Source organism: Vanrija pseudolonga, chromosome 2 (genome assembly GCF_020906515.1).
Source record: "Vanrija pseudolonga chromosome 2, complete sequence".
Classification (NCBI taxonomy): Eukaryota; Fungi; Basidiomycota; class Tremellomycetes; order Trichosporonales; family Trichosporonaceae; genus Vanrija; species Vanrija pseudolonga.
In genome coordinates this window covers 478,835-501,975 of record NC_085850.1, presented here as the reverse complement: position 1 = coordinate 501,975, position 23,141 = coordinate 478,835, and the positions used below count along the sequence as shown (strand labels likewise).

Below are 23,141 nucleotides of genomic sequence, written 5' to 3'. Positions count from 1 at the left end.
CACTGTCCCAAGTCTCGCGACGGACCGTGTTATTCGTGCTTCTACGACCCTGTGCTTGGCGCCACTTACAGATGACACTGGCAGCGGCGATTGATGACCCACCACTCTCTCTGCCTCGTTCACGGCATCCCTTCTGACCCATACATACTAAAGACTACATTACGACGACTACCACTACTGCCTACTTGACGAGCGCTCCGGGGGCGTAGATGATGCCCTGGACCTTTTGCATCGTCTCGATGAACTTGGGCTGCCAGAAGGGGAGGATCTCGTTGAAGATGACAAAGGCAATCTCGCTCGTCGGGTCGGCGACCCACGAGAGACATGCGATGCCGGCCCACTCTGCGGTGCCGGCCTTGCGGTTTCCGGGCCAGTCGTCCTTGTTAACTGGGGCGGCGTCAGCTGGCTCTCTCTACGCATCCCTGGGGCCCGACTCACGCAGGAACGACAAGCCCCAGCCCTTTGCAAGCCCCGGCGCCATGACGAGCGGGGTGTGCACGAACGCCGGGATGGCGGCGGGGGGCGCCGAGTCGCCGAGCGCGCCCTTGTCCTTGAAGTCGGCGATCTGGTCCTCGAACATGAGCTTGACCGTGTCGGCCTTGAGGATGCGCGTGCCCTTCTCGTTCTCGCCGCCGTTGAGCAGCACCTGCAGGAGGCGGAGGTAGTCCTCTGGCGTGGAGTGCAGGCCCGCGCCGCCCGACTGCAGCTCGGGCCCGTCGACGCCGAGCGGGTTGTGCGCGAACGGCATCGTTGCGGTCTTCTCCGTCGCCGGGTCCCATGTGTGCAGCGTGGACAGGCGCGGCTGGAGGTCGGGGCGGGTTGCAAGGTTGAACGTCGAGTCCTTCATGCCGAGCGGGTCAAAGATGTACTCTGGGGTGTGAGCGTGGGTCGTGAACCCAACTTACTCTTGGAGTACTGGTCAAGGGTCAAGCCCGTGATGCGCTCCATCGCCACGGCCATCCAGTCCAGGCCGACAGAGTACTCCCAGCTGGTGCCGGGCTCGAACACGAGCGGGTGGTTGACGTTGGTGAACCAGCTCGCCTGGCCCGACTGTCCGGCCCAGTTCAGGATGTCCTGGTTCCAGAAGGGGTAGCCGAGGCCCGAAGTGTGCGTCAGGAGCATGCGGTACGTGATGGGCACGCTGGGGGTCAGCCATGGCGGCAACGAAGAGCACTCACGTAGCGGGCCTCGTCTTGATCTCGGTGGCGGTCGTGCTCACAATGACCTCGGGCTTGGTGAGCTCGGGGAGGACCTTGGAAACGGGGTCGTCGAGGTTGATCTTGCCCTGCTCGGCGAGCTGCATCGCGCCGACGGCCGTCACGAGCTTGGAGAACGACGCGACCCAGAAGACCTGTCGTCAGCGCTGGCTGGCACCCAACAAACCCACCGTGTCCTTGTCATACTTCTCCTTGGTGTCAACGTTCTTGAGGCCCGTCGGCTTGAGGTAGAGGATCTCGCCCGCCTTGTTGATAGCGCCGACAATGGTGCCGGGGTATCCCTCCTGCGGGTAGTCGGCGAGGAGCTGGTCGATCTCCTTGGTGGCCTTGTCTGAGAGCTTGACGGACATGGTTGGGATAGTGGGTGTGATCTCGTCTGGTGCACCGTTGCTTGGCCTTTATGTACACGACGCGCGCCGTCCGTCTCTGGCTGGCCGTGTATCCATCATCCCCAAAGATTGTACAGCCGGGTGACTGACGCTCTTGTCGCACTGTACCGCCCGGCTACCGCTCTGCGCCGCCTCACCCCCCGCGCCCCGCCCCCTCAGGTGATATCCTAGTGTGCATGCTGCATGCGCGCACCGCGAGGCGAGGCAAGGCAAGGCTCGGTGTGTAACCCTGTGCCGCGACCGAAGGGCACATACGGAAGGTCGCCGCCCCCCGCGAAAGGCTGCGGCGCGCGTTGGCGAACAGCCGCCAAAGCGGGCCGAGGGGTACAATATCTCGGCTAAGTCATTGCCTCGAGGCCTCGGTGTTTGGGTGCGCACGCCTCTACGTACGGGATGCTACACAGGGGAGGCTGCTGCTGTCAAGCTTCAAGCTCGGTAAGAGAGCGGAACATTGGAGGACATCCGCCGAGGGGGGCCATGATGTCACATGACGGTTGATCGACTTCGGGTTGGGACATAACCGACAACATCCCGGCCCGCCGCCTTTGTTGACACTTGGCGCCCAGGGAGCAGTGTTGCCTGTCTCGTCGTCTCCGTGACGGATCGACGCTCGACACGACCATCGCCTTGCAACTGTGCACTCTTCTGCGATGAGCGAGGCGGTTCGCATCCTGTGGCCTGGGGGGCGGCATGCTTAGCCAGCATGCCTATAATAAGCCCGCTGACCAAGGGGATCGTTGCGTCGCACCGCTCGTCGGCCTATCACCGCTCCAAGTCTTCACGTCCACTCCGAGTCGCAGTATCTCACTGAGCCATCACTCACCTGTCCAACTAACACCCCATCCCGCAGTCTCAAGGTTGGCGGACGTCCGTCCACTTCGATGCCGCGCGGACGCAGGGAAGAGCCCACCTCCACCGACAGAGCCTATCTCGTCTCGACGTCAACCATCAGACCGCGCTAGTCCACTTCAGCCCACTCAAACAAACCGCGCTCGCTGCAAGCTGTCTGCGACCGCATCGTCGGCCATGTTCGGGCAGAGGGAGTGAGTGACAAGTGACATGCGCAACGCAAGGTTTTAAGTGCGACTTCGTTCGGATGCTGATAACGTTGACCCAACAGCGGAAGTCGCGCGGAGTGAAAGTTGGGTGAGCAGTGGAGCGGTACGGCAACGTGTCACACTTCTACGCATGGCCATAGATCCATGGAACTGACATTGAGCAATCTAACGGTGCTTGTGGCGTACGGGAAGAACGGCATTGGTGCGGGGTAGAGTTGACTGAGGGGTGTGCGGGGTCCCCGGTGGTGCGTGTGTGCGGGCGTGAGGTCGAGCAGGCGACTGTTCTCAATGATCAAGACACTGTGTCCTGGGGGCCAAGTTGCAGCCACCAGCTATAGAAAACCGCCGCAGGATCACAACCCCGAGCCCGCTCAGCCGCAACCCCAGAAACAGTCGAGCAAAGGGACCCGCCCCGAACCACGCCAGACCACAAAAGAGATGCTCTGGTTGACAACGATTCCTGGCCGTAGCGCAGTCGTAGATCGCAGCGTATTACCTCTCCGGGGAGGATCGAACCGAGGTCGTTGACCAGTCCGAGTCCGCCGCGTCTGTACTCCCCTATGCTGTTAGGCCGCGCGGCATTGGAAACGGGCGGGAGGGGTTGGCTATGGCCGGCGCGTTCGCAGGCGGTGCTGGTGTGTGGGGAGGCGCGTGTGTGTGAGGCTTGGTGTGTGTGTCGCGCGTCCTCCACGTTCCCTACTCGCCACCCCGTGTCACTGCAAGAGGCTTGGCCTCGATAGAGACGCACAACAGATGCACAACAAGACCATCATCGCCACGACCCGCGTCATTCACGTGACTGCCTCCCCCCACTATGAGCCCCAGACGCCGTCGGGCTCGTCCGAACCGGCGCCCCAGCCCGGATGTAGCCCCGGATTTGGGGATGTAGCGTCCGCTGGCGGCCAGCTGCGTCTCTCTGCTCGAGTGCCATGCTGTTGGAAGTAGTCTGCGCTGCACCATATCCAGTGGCCCGGCGGGCCGGGAGTGCTGTCGACGCGAGGTGTGTATATAACGGGGGCGGGGACGGTGCTGGAGAAGTGGGCCAGCAGCACCACCATCACACCATGCCCCGCACCTACTCCCACCTGAGCGAGGCCGAGCGCACCCACTTCCTCGAGCACGGGTGGCTCAAGATCGAGAACGCCATCGCGCCCAAGTATCTGCACGAGTGGATGGCCAACCTGTGGGTCCGGCTCGGGTACGACGAGCACGACAAATCCACCTGGAAGGAGGAGTACCTCAAGATGCCGCGCCACCGCGAGGTGCCGGTGAGCGAGTTCTCGCCCGTGGCCTGGGCCAAGATGTGCGAGATTGTCGGCGGCGAGGAGATGATCGACCCCGTCCGCGAGCGATACTATGGCGACCAGATGATCATCAACTTTGGCAAGGAGGAGCATATCGGCGGGACACACGCGCCGAGCACGCTCAAGGGGTGGCACATTGACAATGACTGGTGAGTTGGCCAGTGTGCGAGTGCGCGCAGCGCACGAGCAGTCGACAACAACAAGGGCACCCCGCTGACTTGCCCAGGTACCGCCAGTTCCTCGACTCGTCGGGCAACGCGCTCACCGTCATCTGCTGCTTCACCGACGTGCTCCCCGACGGCGGCGGCACCTGCCTCGCCGAGGACGGCATCAAGTGTGAGTGGTGCTGTAGGGGAGGGGTCGTAGGCTGTTGTCGCCACTCTGGCTGCTCGCCTGGTGGCAGGTCTGCACCTCATGGCCTCCTCCCCTGACTGGCCCCTCCGCATGCGCGCGCCGGCTGACCCGCCCCCAGCACTCGTGGAACGCTTCTACACCCACCCCGAAGGCATCGACCCGCCCTTTGACGACATCTTCGGGCACTGTCTCGAGACCAAGCAGTGGGCGCAGATCGAGGCCAAGGCCGGCGACATCTTCGTGACGCACGGCCTGCTGCCGCATGCCCACACGCCCAACCACAAGCACTACGCACGCGTGATCACCAACCCGCACATCAACCTGGCCAACCCGCACAACTTGAACCGCGCCGACGGCGACTATGTGAGTGTTGTGTTTTGGGGTGGGCGCGAGTTGCTCCCGGCGTGCCCGCACAGCTGTGACATCATGGCCCTACACTGACGCGCCAGACCCTCTGCGAGCAGGTCATCCTGCGCAACCTCGGCCGCACCTCGGTGCCAGAGTACATCCCGACGCGGGAGCGCATCAAGTTCTACCCCCGCACGGCATACTTCAAGCGCGAGCGCGTGCCCGAGGAGCTGAAGCGCATGATTGCCGACGCCGAGGCGCGCGGCCTCGACGCGTCGGCCGTCGACAGCGTCTACCTCCGCGGCGAGGACGCCGTCAAGGAGCACGAGCGGCGGAACGGGTACGACAAGGAGATTGGGCCGACCGGCGTCGTGCGCAACATGGACCGGAATTGGGACGTCTTCGAGCCGGGTATCAAGCGGCACGTGTTGGTCTAGGCGGGCGCGACGCCGCCACCCGCCGCCCGCACGGCCGTGTACGTGGCGCCGACGTGGCAGGGAGGCAGGAGCTACGCCGCGCTAGCACCCGAGACCGGCCCGTAAAGATCGACAGGACAGGGGAAGGCGTTGGACACGGAGGCCGATAAGCATGTTTGGCATAGGGGGCGTTGTTTGGGGATGGTGGAGTTGTTGGGGCCGGGTCGGGTGGATCTCGACGGCGCACGATTGGCATCTTGCGACGGCGCGATGCCGTATCGTGGCGCTGGGGCAGTTGCGCCGACCCGCCTCGTTGTAGCAGTTGTAACGTGAACGTGACCTAGGGTATGTGTGTGGAGTGAGTGTGCCGGGCGCGAGACGCGGAAGCCCTCAAGCACCAGCCGCTGCTGCGGGCATGAGCAGCGTCACTGATAAGATTGAGCTACCGCATCGCTGGGTCTGGGGTCACCACTTTGTTGCCAGTGGAGTGCCACAATCGCCCAGCCAGCCAGCCAGCCAGCCAGTGGTCAATAGGCGCGTGGCCCCCTCCTCGCTGGCGCTCAGTCCCCACGGAAATGCTCCCGCGCTAGCGTCAGGGGTTGCCGAAATACTCCCGCCTCTGCTCGTCTACCGTGAGAAAATGGGGGGATGGGCACTGAGAGGCGTGGCGCCGCAGCAGAGGACACTTGGCACCTTGTCGTCCAGGGCCGGGGTGCTCGTCTCGCCGCCGTGGGAAAGTGTGTGGGATGGAATGGCAACCAGCGCCTACGTGGGAGCAAGTAGGCACCCCACCCTCGCGGCGTTACTTCTGTGCTGGCACTGCCCGCCTTCGTGACGTCAACAGCCCGCGCTGGCCAATCACGCCCGCCCCGTTGCTCGTGCGCGATTTACTAGCTTTTACGCCAAGAAGGGGTGTGTGAGGAGCTCGCGGGCACTGGCGCCGGCGCCGCTGGGCTGTGTAGAGAGAGGCGTGCGACTTGCCCGATGTGAGCTGCTACATAGACGCCGTGAGTAGTCGCCGTGTGTTCTTGTCCCGAGTTTTGTTTTTGCTGGCGTTTTGCGATGGTGCTGACGACTCGAGCGAGCACGACCTGCAACATGCATACACACGCTCGGTGGCGACACCCCACACTGATATGCGGCCTACTGAGCGTGTCTCCGTTTCCGTCGCACCGTTGCCCCGCGGGCACTCGAGGTACAGCCGCGGTGCCTCGCGCTGATTTGATTGATTTGATTTGATTGCGCGCGTCCGCAGCGAGAGATACACAGTTTGTGCAACGTCAGTTTACCGGTCGATCTGACCGCTTCCCTGCCTGCTCTCACCCTCCGCCCCTGGCCCCCCTGCTCTCTGCCACCCCTTTGGTCCCTACCCTGGCTGCGACGAGCCTTGGCTCGCACATTCGTTTTTCTGCCTGGGCGTCGCACGGCACAAAGCATGGTTACCACTTTCCTGGTAGGTATTCCTGGGGCAGGATTAGATTGTACGTATCGCCTCTGCAGACCAGCCCGTTGTCACGGCCACGCATGGCGACGACGCGCGGTCCTGGCTTGCTCGGGTCTGAAACGAGGCCACCAGCACCTGCCTGCCTGGCGTGGCTGCTGCATGCGGCGGCGGTCGATCACGGCGGCGGCGTCGTTCACATGACTTGTTTGTGGGTTGGAGCGGCCGTAGAGGTTGCTGCGCGCGACGTCGCCGAGGCACGAACGGTAGCAGCGCCCACTGCAACTGGCCAGAACCTAGCTGCACCCGAACAAGGCCAACGCACACGCAAGTATGCTGCTGCTGCTTGTGCTGCATGCTACATGGTCCGGTGCGCTGCCTGCCGTACCGAAACGTAGGCCCAACGGCTTTGAAGTAGGTACGGAATGATGAGAGTGGGCAAACATAGCCAGCGGCGGCATGACGACGGTGGAGCGTGCGACACGGGCCCAGTGGAGCAAGCAGCGTGGCCACAAGGTTGCATTATCTCATGCTGGCATCGGCAGCAGCCAAAAGTAGCCTGGCCTGGGACAATGATCGTCGTCCCGCCGATGAGCGTGGGATCCAGCGGTTTTCTAGTCCGCGGCTGTGGCTAGCAGGCAGGCAGGTCGGGTGACCTGGCAACGATGCTGTCGAGCATGCATCGTGTGTGTGTAGCGTAACAGAAACAGCCGCAGCAGCAGCATGCACACGAGCAGCCAACCCAACCCGACAGGGCAGGCAGCACCGCACGCACGAGACAGCACTGTTGCATTAGACCCTTAATTTTATCGAATCAAGGGGGTGGTTAGACTCGGCAACCGCCACGAATTATCTCTGGCCGCCTGCCGCCGGGTTTGTGCCCTTGTCGGCTTGTCGCCTGCTCGCCGGGCTCACCGCCAGTCTCATCGCCTCTTTTCCACTATCACTTAGTGCGGCCCTGAGACCCACTTGGCCCAACCAACCCCTTGATTGTGGGCGAGCCCCAGGCGCACGGCACGAGAGCAGAGCGAGGGCCTTCCCAGCCCGAAACGCTCAAACGGCTAGCTACGACGTCAGAGGCGTAAACACGGCAACCTTCTCCTACATACGGCACAGGGGGAGGGGAGGGGGAGCTCGATACACCCACCCACTCGCTCGTACCCCCTGGCACAGTGCTGTCACAGACGCAGTGCGCGTGCGTGGGTGACGTTTGTTGCGCGATAGTGACTGCTGCTGCGCCGGCTCCCCCCGCCCGCTCGCGCGCGCGCCCTGCTTGGCAGCGATTCCAACTCGTCCATACGGAGACACTGCCAACGGGGGGCCTCTTGGCCCAGGGGCTCCCCCGCCGGTTCCCCCGTCGTCTCAGTCGGCTCGAACGGCACACTCAGGCGCCGCTGTGCAAGATCAGGTCCAGTAGGAATCGGGTCAGCGAGGTTTACTCTTTCGGCCCGAGCGAGCAGGGAGGGATGGGGGTCAGGCGCGGCGCGGGCTCCCACCTCCCTCTCTCCATGGAGCTCACATTGCTGCTCTCCGGAACCCCGGCGTCCCCGGCGCCCCCGTCTCTTTAAAGCGCAGCGCGCACCTCCCTCTCCCCCTCTTTTCTATTCCTCACCACCACCACCTCCTCCTCCCCGCCACCGACTTCCTCCACCATGGCCAACCACCAGACACCCGACACCAACCACCTCGCGGCACAGCAGACCCCGCCCTCGCCACCCACGGCGACGGCCACGCCGCCCGAGTTCGACGAGAAGGCGATCAACGAGAAGCACCTCGACGTCAACAACACCCACAAGGAGCTCGACAACCTCCGTTCCGACAACGAGTCGCTCATCTCCGACACCACCCTCATCGCCCAGCGCGAGGGCATCAAGCCCGCCTTCCTCGCCAAGGTCCAGGTGCTCAACAATGCGCTCGCAGAGATTGGAATGGGTCGATACCAGTACGAGCTGTTCTTCTCGGGCGGCTTTGGTTGGTTCGCGGACAACATTTGTGAGTGGAGAGCAGAAACAATGAAAGAAATGCCACACGAGATCTGGGCTGACCCCCGCAAAGGGCTCCAGGGCGTCGCTATTGTCATGCCGGCCGTGGCAAACGAGTTCAAGCCCTACCCCCACGTCCGTCTCGCTACTCTTGCTCTCTACGCTGGTCTGATCTTTGGTGCTGCCTTCTGGGGCTGCTCGGCTGACATTGTTGGGTGAGTGGTGAAATCGCGCGCTGGCGGGAGCCGCGTCGCGACCGCGAGGCAAACCTAGTCGCACACTGCGGTGCACCCACCCACCCACCGTCGTGCACTGGGTTTGTTCCTCGTGCCTCGCGGCGGAACCATCCACTACAGTGGCACTCCCCTGCCAGTCACCTAGCTACCGAGCTGACACTCCCGCCCAGACGTCGCTTCGCCTGGAACGCGACCCTCGTCATTGGTGGCGTCTTTGGTCTCTGCGTCGGTGCTGCCCCCAACTTTGTCGTCTTCTGCGTCTTCATCTCGCTCGTCGGCGTCGGCGTCGGAGGCAACCTCCCCGTCGACGGCACAATGTTCCTCGAGTTCCTGCCCGGCAACAAGCAGTACCTCCTCACGCTGCTGTCCATCTGGTGGGCTATCGGCCAGGTCGTCGCTTCCCTGATCGCCTGGGGCTTTATCGCCAAGTACGGCTGTGCCGAGCCTCCCAAGGGCGAGTTCTGCTCCAAGGAGTCCAACATGGGCTGGCGCTACACCTACTACACGCTCGGCGCCATGATGATCTTCCTCTGGGTCCTCCGCTTCTTCGTGATGCCCGTCTACGAGTCGCCCAAGTTCCTCGCCTCCAAGGGCAAGGACACCGAGGCCGTCGAGGTCATCCACAAGATTGCCAAGCGCAACGGCGTCACCGTCAACCTCACCGTCCAGGACCTCCGCGACGCCGCCGCCCCGTACCTCACCGAGGCTGAGCGCAACGGCGAGGTCGACACCAAGTTCACCGTCTGGGAGCTGTTCAAGAACTCGTTTGACGAGCTCAAGGGCGAGCACGTCAAGGCCCTGTTCGTCAACCGCAAGATTGCCTTTTCGACCTCGCTCATCGTCTTCTGCTACGCCACGACCGGTATCGCCTACCCCCTGTACATGGCCTTCCTCGGCACCTACTACGCCCAGAAGAATGCCGAGCTTGGCGTCACCAACATTGACGAGATCTACCGCTCCTACACGTACCAGGCTGCATGCGGTGTGCCCGGCTCGATTGTCGCTGCGCTCATGGTCGACTGGTCGCGCACGGGTCGTAAGGTGTCCATGGCTGCCTTCACAATGGGCACTGGTATCTTCCTCTTCGCCCTGACCGCCGCCAAGTCGCTCAAGGCCGTCAACGCCCTCACCTGCATTGCCGCGTTCATGGAGAACGGTTTCTACGGTGTGCTGTTCGGCTACGCGCCCGAGCTCTTCCCCACCCCGTCGCGCGGTACGGGTGACGCTCTCTGCGCCACGGCCATGCGTATCACGGGTATCTTTGCGCCAGTGATTGCTGTCTACTCCAAGGCTGCCCTCACCCCCAACGGCCCCATCTACGCCTCGGCAGGCATCTTCTGCGCGACGGCTGTGTGCATGCTCTTCCTGCCCACAGAGACGCGCGGCAAGACTGCGCTCTAAAAGCGTGCCCCCGACGGCCGCTACGACAGCGCGACTGGATCGCGCGCGCACACAAACTGTATCCATCTGATGATGACCCGGACTACAAACACACGATGACAGCGGCTGCTGGATTGGTTGCCTTATAACTTGTATACTTGCTATGAAGTCTGGTTTAGCGAGCGAGCACGAGTGCCACGAGCAGCGCAGCTGCGAGTGGTGCGAGGTGGGGTGTGCAGCAGCCGTAAACTGTGCGAGCATATGCGCAGCACGAGTAGCACTGCGAGTGCTGCGAGGAGGAGGTCTGTGTAGCCGTGACGGCAACTGTGTCGTGGACGTGCGCCCCCTATGCGTCTCACACGACCGCCCGCTCCCCAAATGTGAAGTGCCTCAAACGCGCCCAAGTGCAATGTTCGCTGCAACGAACGCGAGTGTGCCCGAGATGGCATCGTAGCTCGCGTGCACGCGCACGCGTCGCGTAGACTCGCTATGCGAGGCTGTCACGCAGCAGTTAGAGTTTTCTGCCGTTGTCGCGGGTTGTTGAGTGAAACGCAGTGCCTGTTGCGGGCGGGCGGGTGAACGTGAAGAGCAAGGAGGTGGTGATGATGAAACTGTCACTGGGCTTGGCTTGGGTTTCCGCGTTCCGCCGGTGCTGGGCGGGGCGGGGCGGGGCGGGGCGTGTTCTTGTCAATGCTCAGCAGTCAGCATGGCGTTCGCCCAGATCGACGCGAGTGATTTCTCTGCGCACGAGTGTGGCGCGGTGGTGTGGAATGCAGGATCTGGACGGGAGTGAATAGGCCATGGATGGCAGATTAGATAGTCCCCTCCCCTCCCGCCCATAGCCTTTCGGCAGCGGTATATATAGTCGGCCTGACGCCCATGCCCCGGGCGTGGCGAGTGGCGCACGGCGCATGGCATGGCGCATGGCGCAGTAGCTGGCGCACGCAGACGCAACGCCAGCGCCGACGTAAACAATAGTAAAGGCCACGAGGGCACCAGGCTGGCGCACGCCCAGGCGCCTACCGTAGGTGGGCGAGTGGGCGAGGCAGGTCACGAGCCGGCGTCATCGGCAGGCAGGCAGCGTCACTCACATGACGACTGGGTGGCTCCGATCTTCGTCCTGCTTCTTCACTTCTTCTCGTCCTCACTCCCACTCTCACTAAACCACCCCAATGCCCCCCTCCAAAGTCGCCATCGCCATCGCCTCGTCCCCGGCCTCGGGCGGCCTGAACCCCGAGGACGTGCTGCGGCCTTTTACTGCGTTCCGCTGGGCGGGCCTCGACGTCGATTTCGTGTCGGACAACGGCACGTACTCGACTCTCTCTCCCCCGACTTCTCCAACCACCGCATCCTTCGAAGAGCGCGAGCTGCTCGCCGACCCGAGCTCCGAGTTCCGCGCGGCCCTGGCCCGCGTCAAGCCCGCCACTGCTGCCACGCCCGCGGCCTATGGCATCGTGCTGTCTGCGCCGGGCGACGGGCTCGCCCCGAAGGTCCTCGCGGCAGGCGGGATCACCGTGTCCGTGCCCCCGCCGACTGGCTCCTCCCCGCGCACGAGTCTGGACGTGAGCCGCGACGGGCCAGCGCAGACCGGCGCGGACGAGCTACGCGCCGAGCTTGCTGGCCTCAGCGACGCGACCTCCAAGGGCGTGACTGTTTCCGGCAGGTCGGTCGTCGCGCGCTCCTCCCGCGCGGGGGAGGCGGCGGCGCTCGCTGCTATCCAGGTGTACAACAGTCTGTAGGCGCCGAGGTGCGACGAGCGCAGCAGCATGAATGCATACGATGTCGATGGGCTGGGGAGCAGTGACGTCATGCCGATCCTGGGCCGCGTGTCACTCACGTGCACCACGTGGCACTATTTTCGAGCCGTTTCTGCCATTAATCCCGCCCACTCGACCCGGCTCTGTCCTATGCCAAAAGTCGGACATGAGATGGTGGTGGTGACTTGACAACAACCACCAACCACACGACCATGTCCTTCCTGTTCCGCTCGCTGGCGGCGGCGCGCACGGCGTCAGCACCACGGCTCGCGTCGGCCCCGGTGGCGCGTTTCGCCCCTGCGCAGGCCTCGGGCTCGGTGTCCCGCCTGCTCCCCCTCTCCCTGCGCTTCTCCTCTTCCTCCCCCTCCGGCTCCGCCCCCACCCCCGAGCCCACAATCGTCTTCAACACGGACGCGCCGTCGTCCCTCTCCTCCTCGCCAGCGGCCGACAGCGGCGCGCCCACGCCCTCCGAGCCCCGCCGCTCCGGCCTCGACATCCCCCTGCCCGACGCGGGCGCGATCGTGCCCGACGTGCCCAACGCCGACGCGTGGTGGCGCGCGAGCTCCCTCTCCGCGGGCCGCGGGTTCCCCGGCACGCGGTACTCTGGCCGCTCGATCGGCATGCGCTCCCCGGCGCAGTACAACACGACGTATAACGCCCTCGGCAGCCGCCTCCGCAGGGCAAACGTCCGCAAGGAGTTCAAGCTGTTCGAGTACCACGAGACTGGGGCCAAGCGGCGCGTTCGGCTGGGGTCCGAGAGGCATCGTAGGCGGTTCAAGGAGATGGTGAGTGCACCGGCCGCGCAGCGGGCGGTGTGGCCGGGCGGGGCGGAGGGGGACTGCGGCTCCGACTCCCCCGCCCCACCTGCCCGAGGTGATTCCTCTTGTGCCCTGCTAACTCCCCCAGATCCGCGAGCGCGTCCAGCAGGTCCAGATGCTCCGCGCGCGCAAGTAGTTGGTACCCGATTTTGCATGGCATGGTGTGGCGGTGTGGAAGGGGAGGGGAAGGGTGTCAGTGGCCGAAACGGATTGACTGACCTCGTCTGGCTCGACGTCGACAACGACATCAGCGGTGCCACTGACTGTTGACGAGCTGCCACCCACACCAAACTGACCCACGCAACACCTTGCTGCATTCCCCATCTCCCCATTATAGACCAAAATACCAAAGACCCAAAGAGGATTATATCTACTGGACCACACACCGGTGGTCCATCCCGGCGGCCTCGACGCTCTCCTTTGCAATCTCGTCCGAGTTTTCCCTCTGCTTGTCTTTGACTTCGCGGGGGAACCAGTCCTTCATAAAGTTCATGAGCGCGGTGTCGAGGCATGCTGGGGGTGTCAGTACGCAAGTCTCTTACCGTCCCACGACGCCGCTTACACTTGTCGGCCAGCAGCACGCTCGGCGCACGGCACAGCGGACAGTTCTCCTTGCTCCGCTGCTGCATCTTGACCAAGCAGCGCACGCAGAACAGGTGCCCGCATGTCAGGCGGATGGGCTTGAACGCGATCGACATGCAGATGAGGCATGCGTAGTCGTCGAGACTGGGCAGGATGCTGAGGGAGGGAGTCAGCGACGGTCCATGTCAGGCAGTGGGACCACTCACGGCAGGAGGGTATCCGTCAAACTCGCCAAGAGCACATGCGGCAGGCTCGTGTTGTAAAACACCCAAGTGGTCACATTGCCGTCGGCGCTCGTGTGCGCCGAGAGCGTCTGGCGCACGAACGCCGACAGGCCAGTGCTCGCCGTCAATGCGGTGCGCTTGTCGTGTTTCTTGAGGATCTTGCGCGCGGCGTCGATATTCGCCGTCTGGAAGCGCTTGAGGTCGAGCAACAGCACATTGAGGCGCAGGAACTCGTCCCATGCCTTGCGGGTCTTCTTGCCCTTGATTGAGCGCCGGTCGCCCAACCCGCGCTTGACGACCTCGTTGGCGAAGATTTTGAGCCGGCGCTCGGCCTCGTCGACGGTGCGCTCGCCCCTGTCCCGCTCCGCCTGGGACTCGAAGATCTCGCTCTCGATCCACAAGCTAAAAATCTCGCGCCACGCGTACAGGTCCTTCTGGGACGGCGTGCTCGAGTGGTACTCGTACTTGACGAGCCCGTCGACGGGGCTCGAATTCAGCGGCGTGGGCAGCACCATCACCCCGTCCCCGGGCTGGATGCTCGCCGAGATCATGGCACACAGCGCCAACGTCGCTTTGCGGAACTGCTCTTGCTGCTCCTTGTGGAACTCGGAGAGCGAGCGCAGCGCCGCCGTCAGGACGTTGAAGAACGCCTCGTCCGAGTGCAGCGGGATGATGAACTCGCGTTCAGAGCCCGACCCGGCGACTAGCGGCGGTCTGGTCGGCGGCGGCGAGGCCGCGCGTGCAGCCACGGCGGGCGCAGAAGCTAGCAGACTCGGCGTCAAGCTCTCAGTCGACGTGAGCTCGTGTATCGTCGCGCGCGCGACCGGCGCCACGAGCGGTAGCTCCGTATCAGCGCGTACGCCAGCGCCATCGACGCCGATCCCGTCGATATCCTCGTCGCCCATCGCCTCGCCGAGCGAGAGCTTGCCCATCCCGTCCTGTAGGTTGGCGCCGGACGCGAGCGCGAAGATGGGGCTGGCGATCGTACGCATGTGTCTGAGCGTCGGGCTGGGCGGGATCGCGGGCTCGCCGGCGGCGGCGCGCGGCGTCTTGAGCGTGCTGGGGCTCATGCCCTCCGCGAGCGCGGCGAACGCGTCGCTGCTCTCGTCCCCAGAGTCCGTGTCGGTCGTGTACAGCGGCGTCGAGTCGCTCCGCTCCGGCGTGTTCACGCCGCTGCCCGCGTCGAGGTGCGCGACGTGCAGGCGGATCTGCGGGACGGGGTGCTTCTCGTCCCCTGCGAGCACGTATTCCGCCTTCACGCCCTCGGCGCGCTTGATCACGCGATGGTGCGACGCGGGGCTCGCGGCGCGCTCCTCGGCCCCGAGGCGCACGGAATCGCTGTCAGACATGGTCCGCAGCATGCCCGTCACGCTCATCGGGCGCGTGGGCGGCGTCGTGCCCGGCGTCCCGCCCGCCGCGCCCTCGGCATCGGACACGAGTCGTAGCCGAAACTTTCGTGGCGCGAGCGAGCCTCCGGCCTGGTGGTGACTCAGACTCCCCGCCGCCTCTTCCTCGTCGTCGCCGTCCTCGTCGAACACGGGGTCCAGGAGCACCTCTTTCGGACTGTGCTTGTGCGTCTTCCCCACCTCGGGCGAGAGCGACGTGGATTCAAACTCGAACTCGAACATGTCGTCGGCGTCGTCGAGCTCTTCGATCGTGGCTGCGGGGGCAGAGGCGGCAGCGGAGGAAGGGCCAGCTGCAGCTGGCCCCGCTCCCGCCGCCGCCGCCACCCCCGGGGCCGCCGCCCCGCCCTGCTCCGTCACGAGCAGCTTGTGCAGCACTTCTGGAGGCAGCCCCATGCCCTCGAGCTCGGCGGCGACATTCTTGATGAGTTTTTTGAGCTAGTCACGTCAGCCGTGCCCCAGAGACAGACATGACCTACCTTGCCATACTCGATCGCCGAGTGCTTCCAGTCGTCTGGAAAGTCGGACGCCTCGAGCAGGTGCTGAAACTCCTTGCCAAACTTCATGGCTGGTGGCACCTAGTGTCTAGCTAGGCGGGTGTGCTTAATACCAAGATTTGTTGTTGCTGTAGTCGTTGTTGTCAGTCACCGCGGCGCATGTCGGCGGCGGCGTGTCGTGTCGCGGAGTGTGGGGGTTTGTGGAGCTGGCTGGCTTGCTCTTTCCGCGTGCAGATTGTTGACCCGCGCGCAGCACTATTTGGAGCTCATCGCGTGGGGCGTGGCTAAATTAATATACGGCTGGCGCGTGCTTGCAGTTCTCGCGTGGAGTGGCGTCGCTGCTGGGGTTCCGTGGGTGACTTTTGATGTCTCAAACGTGCGTCGTAAAGCAAGCAGCTGACTTGACTGACTGGGTTGAATCCCGACACGCCACCCAAAGATGCCAAGGAAGCCGACCTACAGTATATCACCATACACGTCATTTCGGAGCCCCGAGAGTCACGGGCAGTCGACAATGACGCTGGTGCTGGGTGCTGACGTCAAGCATTCATTTACATTCATTCCTCCGAGCATCCCGCGGCATGGCAGCAATGTGATGGTGATGATTGTGCAAAGCGACAAGGATAACGAGTTTCACTGCCACACAAAGATCTACACTGCAGCGGCGTCCTATTGTCCACTTGGCGTACGGCCCGTGCTCACGCCGGCGTTGTTGCCGCCGCCGCCTCCGCCGAGGGAAGGCGGTCTGTGGTATGCCATTGTAAAGTGGGTCAGGCGTACGCCTCTGTGCAGCAGGAAGCTGTGCGAGAGATGCCCCACTGCATGCATGAGGCGGGGGTTCAGCAGTGCTCTCGTTGTTCGCGGGGGATTGCTCCCCTGTTTGCATGTGTCCTCAAGGAAGGCGAGGAAGGTGAGGAAGGTCGCCCTCCGACCTGGCGTCAAGCAAGCTGACCAGCCCATGCAGTCACCCACCCCTGCGCCTCGACCATGACGCTGCCAAACACCCACCCACCCGACCTGACGATTCCTCACACGCTCATATACCTGCCCCTCTCCAGTGTGTGATCCGTAGTGTCCCATCTCCATCTCGCCTGCCACCAAGGCCTGCCACAGTGCATTGCCCTGCCGAATGAGGCAGGATGACACTGAGTGACCGGGGAGCAGGGCCCTGGCGCGCTTGGTCCTCTAGTGTGTGTGTGAGCCTGTGGTGGGTGGGTCGACGCTGCTGCACACTGTAGCTTCTTGCAGTGACTGTATGCGTCGCGTCACTCTCTCTCTCTCTGCTCAGCCTCGGTTGTAAAGTCATTTACTAGAGTGTGATCCAGTAAAGGTTGATGCAAACTAAAAAACAAGAGTCATGTATCAATATGAATGAAATGTCATTGCAGTTGGTATGCTACAAGGCACGGGTCACATTGCTTGCCCGGCCGGTTACAATCGTCTGCCTGGTTGCGGCGGCGTGCGTGCTGTATGGCGCACCAGCCAAGGGACAGGCAGGCAGTAAGGGCAACTTGATGCGGCGTCTGGGCGCCTGGACTCACTTCACCTTGCTTCTGGCCCCGTCCGCCGCCGGTTTAGGCTGGCCTGCGCGTGACACCCGGCGTCACACACACCACACAGCCAGCCAGGCATCGTCGTCCATTGTCCACCACTGAACCCTTGTCACCCCACCACCTACTACTCCATCTACACTGCATCTCATTCAACCCACATCTTTCCTCTCAACTCTACAACCTCGACGCTCGCAAAGCATCACACGCCTTCCCTCTCTCCCCCCCCTTTCATTCCTTCCCTCCCCTTCGCTCATTCTTTGCCTTCCTTCGCTTTACGCCTGTTCAACTTCCCCCTCCTAACACTTACCCACACACACACCTACTTCACAACAAGGCTGTGCGATTGCCGCCTGAGCCAACCCACATTCAACCCAACCTGTAAGTCATCGCTCCACCTCCATCACTCGCACCCTTCCCCTCCACCCTCCCCCCTCTCCCCCACAACACACACCCAGGCAGTCACCCATCTCGTGTTGGCCACACGCGTCTGCTACCAACCTCGACTACCTAATCCGTGCCCGCACGACCACCCCTCATTGGCCCACTCCGAGACCACCCCATTGACAACATTCCCTCGCCTTGTCCGGGTCCAAGCGTTGCGCTAACACCGCCTGTGCCTCCCCTCCTCCCCCCTCGCGATTCCTTTTGCAAACATAACAGTTTGATTATTCCTCGCCCTTTGTCTCAACACTTCTAGCATGGCCGACGCGCCCGCCGCAGCTACAACCGCGGCCGGCGCGACGACGTCGTCAACTAACCCCGGCGTAACCACAAACCTTGCACCTCCCAAAGTCGCTCGTTCAAACTCTTCCGCATCGAGCAGGAGCAACTCTTCGCAGCGTGGTGGTCGCGGGCACAAGTCTCCCGGCTCGTCGGCGTCCATCTCGAGGTCCAACTCTAACACTTCTCAAAACAAGGGCGGCAACGGCGCAGGCGCAGGTGGGGGCGACGGTCGGAGAAGGAGCGGCAACACGACCACGATAAGCGGTGGCACTAGCTTGGGCGGAGGCAGGGGCAAGGATAACATCCCTTCCACTGCTACTGCAACTGAACACAAGCGGACCCGCACAAAGGGCGGCAACGAGAAGCTGGGTCTGGGCCGTCGTGACTCGGCCCGAGTCGCACCTACAACTTCTCGCCCGTCCTCGACCAACCCCGACAACTCAAAGGACAAGAAGGGAGTAAAGGACAACAAGGAGGCGGCGGCGGCGGTGGCAGCCCCACCAACAGCGGCGTCAGAGGCCAAAGCAGCCCCTGCTGAGCCCGAGCTGAGGTCGCTTCGCGCCACCACATCTCCACCAATCGACGCGATGGAGGCGGCCGTTACCGCCGCCACCAAAAAGCACGTCGAGACGCACGGCGGCGACGCTCTTAGCAGCTTGCAGCGCATGATCTCGGACCTCAAGGCCATCTCCCCTACCAACTCGAACCCGGGCTCGCGCCAGGTCAGTGGTAGCAAGCACGACAAGGCGGCGTCGGTTAGTCCGACTACCTCGACCCCGCCAACGTCGGCCACGTTGCCCACCGCGCCAGTGTCTATCCCTGCGGCTGGTGGCGCTGCTTCGTCCACAAAGCTCAAGGCCGACGCCCCGAGCTTCACGCCCGGCTCGTTGCGCTCTGGCAACTCGCCGCTTGCTTCCACTGCCACACTGTCCACTTCGGCTGGTGCACCTCCCCCCTCTAGGTCGCCGACTGGATCTGCGCACGGCAGACGAACTTCGGCTGCCCAGTCCGTCTCGTCGCCGTTCAACTTTGCGAGCCCACCGCCTGGCGGCTTCATCCCGTCGCCCGCCGGCTTCCCTCAGCTCCCACACTTTCCTCTTGCGGCATCGGGGTTCCCTGGTGCCGAAGGTGGCGACGATCTGGGTGCCTTCTCCAACGATGCGTTCCAGCAGCAGCAACAGCTTCTCGCGGCGCAGCAGCTCCAGTTGCAGCTTCTCCAGGCACAGATTGTCCAGCAGCAAATTGCAGCTCAGCAGCAGCGCGAACAAGGCTTCGTCGCTCCTCGCTTCCAGGCCCTCGCCGCTCAGCGTGTTGCCCTCCAGCAGCAGCAGGCGCAGGCTGCCCAGCTTGCCGAGGCTCAGCGATTGTTCGAGCTGCACCAGCAGCAGCAGCTCCTCCTGGCTCAGCAGCAGGAGGAGGCGACTCGTAATGCCGCTCCTCTGGCCAGCCCCCCTGCCGTTTTCGAGGAGGACTCTCCAGAGACGACCCCTTCCCTCGGCCCTACCGGCCGACCTCAGCTCAACCCGGGCTTTACGTTTGGTAGGCGACGGGAGAGCGGCACAGACCCCAACCGCCCAGCTGTGGTTGTTAACCGCAGCGAGGGCATCGGAGGTGCCGCTGCTACTGGTCTTGCCGGCCTCGCTGCCCGCGCTCACAAGCGCTCCGGCAGCGAGCTCACTCCAGCCATGGAGGAACAGGTAAGTGTGCTGTGGTCCACTGCGAGTGTGCCGCTGACAACCCAGCTTGAGATTCAGAGACAGATTGAGGCCTTACAGGCCAAGCAGAAGGCATTGATGGCGCAGAACCGTGGCAGCCAGTCGGACAGAATCGGCTCGATTTCTTCGTCGCCTGGTTCGGCGGCGCCGGCTGCCCGTCACCAGCGTTCTGGCTCCAACGCCTCGGCCACGTCGCCCGTCGACACAACGTATGGCTCTCTCCTCAATGCCCCTCCCGAGCAACCCATTGCGCGCTCGCTCGGCGACATGCCCCCTCCTCCACTCCCCCCTGCCCACTCTCGCCGTCACAGCACCAACATGTTCAACAGGGGCTTTGGCTTTGGCGGAGAGTATGTCGAGGACGGAGGTTCGATCAGCATCCCCGCGGGTCAGTTTGGTGCCCACCAGCGCACTGGTAGCCGATCTGGCTTCGAGTCGGGCAACTGGCGTATCAACGGTGGTGGTGGTGCTGGCAACGGTGGCAACGCGGCCACCGCTGACCTCGCCTCGGCCCAGGCCCAGCTTGCATCCCTGGCCCAGTTCCGTGCCGCTGCCGGTAGCGGCCACGCCAAGATGGCCTCTTTCAGCTTCCCCAACATGCTCCCCAACCTGCTCGCTGCAACTACCCTTCAGGCGCCAGCTGGCCAGTCATCACTCTGGCAGCAGCAGCAGGCGTTCCAGATGCAGCTCCAGCAGACAGCGCAGGGCCCTCAGCGCAAGTCGCTCTTCGCTCCCTACCTCCCCCAGGCCTCGCTCCCTCCGCTCCTCAGCGCCGGCAAGCTTGTCGTCGGTATCCTTCGTGTCAACAAGAAGAACCGTTCCGATGCCTACGTCGCCACCGATGTTCTGGACGCCGACATTTACATTTGTGGTTCCAAGGACCGCAACCGTGCTCTCGAGGGCGACATTGTTGCCGTCGAGCTGCTTGATGTCGACGAGGTGTGGAGCACCAAGAAGGACAAGGAGGAGAAGAAGCGCAAAAAGGAGGAGAGCTACGACCCCAAGCCCTCGGCTTCGAGGAAGCTGGAGAAGAAGAAGGACGACATTGAGGTCGAGGGACAGGGCCTTTCGCTGTTCGAGGACGAGGAGGTCAACGACGAGACCAAGCCGACGTACGCCGGTCACGTTGTCGCTGTCGTCGAGCGCATGCCCGGCCAGCTCTTCTCTGGCCAGCTTGGTGTTCTCCGCCCGTCGTCGGCTGCCACCAAGGAGAAGCAGGAGGCAGAGCGTCGCGAGCGCGAGGGAGACAGGAAGACGGCACCAGCCGAGCCTGAGCCGCGTCCCAAGATTGTGTGGTTCAAGCCTACCGACAAGCGTGTGCCTCTGATCGCCATCCCGACCGAGCAGGCACCGGTTGACTTTATTGACAACCCCGAGGCCCACGCAAACAAGTTGTTTGTTGCGACCATCAAGCGTTGGCCGATCACCTCGCTCCACCCCTTCGGCACCCTTGTCGAGGAGCTTGGCCCCATCGGCGATTCCGAGGTGGAGACGAGTGCCATTCTCAAGGACTGCAACTTCCCTACGGAAGAGTTCAGCGAGGTGGCTCTCAAGTGCCTGCCGCCGCTGCCATGGAGCGTCCCCGAGCGCGAGTACGACGTCCGTCTCGACCTGCGCGAGGAGCGCGTCTTCACGATCGACCCTGCTACCGCCAGGGATCTCGACGACGCACTGTCGGTCAAGGCTGGCGACGACGGAACGTTTACTGTCGGTGTCCACATTGCCGACGTCGGGTACTTTGTGAAAGCCAACACTGCGCTCGACCGTGACGCGCGCAAGCGTGCCACGTCGGTGTACCTTGTTCAGCGTGCCGTGCCCATGCTGCCTCCGCTCCTCGCCGAGCAGCTCTGCTCCCTCGTGCCCGATGTGGAGCGTCTCGCGTTCTCGGCGTTCTTTGTGCTGGACAAGGACGGCAACGTGCTGGAGAGGTCGTACAGGCGCACCATCATCAAGTCGACCGCGCAGCTGTCTTACGACGACGCAGCCCAGGTGCTCAACGGCGGCTCGCTCCCCAAGGGCAAGGTGTCCAACTCGCACAGCGCGTCAGAGGTTGAGAATGACATCAAGCTCATCAACGACCTCGCGAGCAAGCTCCGTGAGAAGCGTGTCGAGGCTGGTGCCATGACTTCGAGCAACAGCAAGCTTAGGTTTACGCTTGACGAGTCTGGTCGCCCTATCGATGTGCATGCCGACGAGCGCACGGGTGCGACGACGCTTGTCGAGGAGTTTATGATCCTTGCCAACACGTCGATCGCCGCCGTGATCGCCAACGGTCTGCCCGAACAGGCACTGCTCAGACGCCACGAGGCCCCGATTGACCGTCGCATTGAGGCCTTTGTCAAGCGCGCCAAGCGCCTCGGCTACGACTTTGACGCCACCAACGCAGGCACGCTGCAAAAGTCGTTTGACAAGATCGAGGACAAGGAGGCAGCGTTGTGCCTCCGCCTGCTGGGCAAGAAGGCTCTTCAGACTGCTCGCTACTTCTGCACGGGCATGCTCGACATTGCCAAGTACTCTCACTGGGCTCTGAATGTGCCTCTCTACACGCACTTTACGTCGCCTATCCGCCGCTACGCCGATGTGCTCACCCACCGCATGCTCGACTCGTGCCTGCAGAGCCCTTCGCCGAGCGACGTCAAGTTCCACATGGACCGCGACCAGATTGCCAAGGCTGCTCAGCAGTGCAACATGAAGCGCCAGAGCGCCCGGCTCGCGCAGGACCAGTCTGCGCACTTGTTCCTGTGCATGCTCATCAGCGACTTGTCGGAGCGCTTTGGCCCCGTTATCCGCCAGGCTCACGTCACGGCGGTGTACGACCAGGCCTTTGACATTGTTGTTCCCGAGTTTGGCCTCGAGAAGCGCGTGCACGTGGACAAGATGCCGCTCGAGAACAGCGTGTTTGACGAGCACGCCAATGTGCTGTCGCTGTACTGGACGACGACCGACGTGCTGTCGTTCCTTACGCAGTCTGTCGAGGACGAGCACCTCCTCAAGATCAAGCAGCGTCACGAGGGCCGTGCCACGGGTGCTGCACCTGCGGCTGACACGAGTGCGCTGTTTGACGACTCGACAGTGTCGGCCAAGTCGGCCCAGTACCACAAGTCGGCGACGCGCACGCCGCTGTCGTTTGAGGGCCTGCGCAAGACTGCCAACGGCCACCGTATCCAGGACATCAAGGAACTGTCGTCGCTGCCGGTCATTATCACTGCGGACATGGCCAAGAGCCCGCCAGTGCTGGTGGTGTATGCCTGTGAGTAGAGCGCAACCCGGGCGGGAGTGCAATGTTGACTTGTTCTCCCAGGCAACCCGTACTCGTCGTAATCGCAACCGCATCACACTCATCTGTTTCTATCGTCAATTTCTTCAACAACAAGCAAGCCTTTGTTCCTATCGCCCGTTCATCTGTCTTGCGAGCATCACAACAATGGTCTGGTGTCAAAGCATTCGTGGGCGGCGGGCGTACCGTGCGCGCCGTCTACGTGGGAGGGGGGAGGGGGGGAGGGGGGAGGGGGATAAAATGATTGTGTAGGATGTACATAATTGTGACGACGGCGTAGGACGGCTGCGTCAGCAGCCGTCCGCAGGCGTCCTACGAGGGGCGAGGGGTGGGAGGGGTTGGGGAGGGAGGCCAGGGGGTGCCAATGGAGCGAGGTGACATGCTGACGCACTGACACTCTGACCTGACTCTGACTGTGACACGCGGGGACAGACAGGTGACACGGCGCTGGCACGGCGCAAGGGGTA

The 23,141-nt window shown here is 63.2% G+C and overlaps 7 protein-coding genes across 8 annotated transcripts; 5 read left to right on the top strand and 2 right to left on the bottom strand.

The window, feature by feature from the left end:
- Positions 1 to 181: 181 nt before the first annotated feature.
- On the bottom strand, positions 182 to 1,567 carry mlcH (Acyltransferase mlcH; the record flags this gene model as incomplete). Its single annotated transcript, XM_062768457.1, has 5 exons — positions 182 to 387; positions 439 to 870; positions 906 to 1,141; positions 1,179 to 1,351; positions 1,388 to 1,567. The coding sequence occupies 5 exons, from the start codon at positions 1,565 to 1,567 to the stop codon at positions 182 to 184; spliced, it is 1,227 nt and encodes a 408-aa protein (XP_062624441.1).
- Positions 1,568 to 3,728: 2,161 nt separating this feature from the next.
- LOC62_02G001955 (uncharacterized protein) lies at positions 3,729 to 5,107 on the top strand (the record flags this gene model as incomplete). The annotated part of the gene is made up of 4 exons (XM_062768456.1): positions 3,729 to 4,117; positions 4,195 to 4,304; positions 4,441 to 4,685; positions 4,772 to 5,107. 4 exons carry the CDS (start codon positions 3,729 to 3,731, stop codon positions 5,105 to 5,107), a joined length of 1,080 nt encoding a protein of 359 aa, XP_062624440.1.
- Positions 5,108 to 8,064: 2,957 nt separating this feature from the next.
- Positions 8,065 to 10,146, top strand: SPAPB1E7.08c_2 (putative MFS-type transporterc; the record flags this gene model as incomplete). The annotated part of the gene is made up of 3 exons (XM_062768455.1): positions 8,065 to 8,519; positions 8,583 to 8,724; positions 8,916 to 10,146. Exons 1-3 carry the CDS (start codon positions 8,180 to 8,182, stop codon positions 10,144 to 10,146), a joined length of 1,713 nt encoding a protein of 570 aa, XP_062624439.1. The 5' UTR covers positions 8,065 to 8,179.
- Positions 10,147 to 11,297: 1,151 nt separating this feature from the next.
- Positions 11,298 to 11,864, top strand: GLX3_2 (Glyoxalase 3; the record flags this gene model as incomplete). Its single annotated transcript, XM_062768454.1, has 1 exon — positions 11,298 to 11,864. One exon carries the CDS (start codon positions 11,298 to 11,300, stop codon positions 11,862 to 11,864), a length of 567 nt encoding a protein of 188 aa, XP_062624438.1.
- Positions 11,865 to 12,079: 215 nt separating this feature from the next.
- Positions 12,080 to 12,872, top strand: LOC62_02G001952 (uncharacterized protein). Its single transcript, XM_062768453.1, has 2 exons — positions 12,080 to 12,667; positions 12,789 to 12,872. Exons 1-2 carry the CDS (start codon positions 12,095 to 12,097, stop codon positions 12,834 to 12,836), a joined length of 621 nt encoding a protein of 206 aa, XP_062624437.1. The 5' UTR covers positions 12,080 to 12,094; the 3' UTR covers positions 12,837 to 12,872.
- Positions 12,873 to 12,907: 35 nt separating this feature from the next.
- Positions 12,908 to 15,764, bottom strand: TRY3 (uncharacterized protein). The gene is made up of 4 exons (XM_062768452.1): positions 15,389 to 15,764; positions 13,489 to 15,347; positions 13,263 to 13,438; positions 12,908 to 13,213 (listed from the first exon to the last, which is right to left on the bottom strand). Exons 1-4 carry the CDS (start codon positions 15,473 to 15,475, stop codon positions 13,071 to 13,073), a joined length of 2,265 nt encoding a protein of 754 aa, XP_062624436.1. The 5' UTR covers positions 15,476 to 15,764; the 3' UTR covers positions 12,908 to 13,070.
- Positions 15,765 to 17,102: 1,338 nt separating this feature from the next.
- On the top strand, positions 17,103 to 22,887 carry SSD1_1 (Virulence protein SSD1). Of its 2 annotated transcripts, XM_062768450.1 has the most exons (4): positions 17,103 to 17,337; positions 17,620 to 19,379; positions 19,425 to 22,647; positions 22,699 to 22,887. In XM_062768450.1, the coding sequence occupies exons 2-4, from the start codon at positions 17,658 to 17,660 to the stop codon at positions 22,716 to 22,718; spliced, it is 4,965 nt and encodes a 1,654-aa protein (XP_062624434.1). In that variant the 5' UTR covers positions 17,103 to 17,337; positions 17,620 to 17,657; the 3' UTR covers positions 22,719 to 22,887. The 2 variants fall into 2 exon arrangements, with proteins under 2 accessions (XP_062624434.1, XP_062624435.1); XM_062768451.1 differs by having other exon boundaries at positions 17,103 to 19,379.
- Positions 22,888 to 23,141: the final 254 nt, after the last annotated feature.

Bases quoted from the DNA above. Each gene is read 5' to 3' on its own strand.
- SSD1_1 (XM_062768450.1), top strand. From the start codon at position 17,658: ATGGCCGACGCGCCCGCCGCAGCTACAACCGCGGCCGGCGCGACGACG. The intron at 19,380-19,424 runs GTAAGTGTGCTG...CTGACAACCCAG, and splicing joins CTCCAGCCATGGAGGAACAG to CTTGAGATTCAGAGACAGAT. The intron at 22,648-22,698 runs GTGAGTAGAGCG...TTGTTCTCCCAG, and splicing joins AGTGCTGGTGGTGTATGCCT to GCAACCCGTACTCGTCGTAA.
- TRY3 (XM_062768452.1), bottom strand. From the start codon at position 15,475: ATGAAGTTTGGCAAGGAGTTTCAGCACCTGCTCGAGGCGTCCGACTTT. The intron at 15,348-15,388 runs GTAGGTCATGTC...TGACGTGACTAG, and splicing joins CGGCGATCGAGTATGGCAAG to CTCAAAAAACTCATCAAGAA. The intron at 13,214-13,262 runs GTAAGCGGCGTC...TGACACCCCCAG, and splicing joins CGTGCTGCTGGCCGACAAGT to CATGCCTCGACACCGCGCTC.
- LOC62_02G001952 (XM_062768453.1), top strand. From the start codon at position 12,095: ATGTCCTTCCTGTTCCGCTCGCTGGCGGCGGCGCGCACGGCGTCAGCA. The intron at 12,668-12,788 runs GTGAGTGCACCG...TAACTCCCCCAG, and splicing joins GTAGGCGGTTCAAGGAGATG to ATCCGCGAGCGCGTCCAGCA.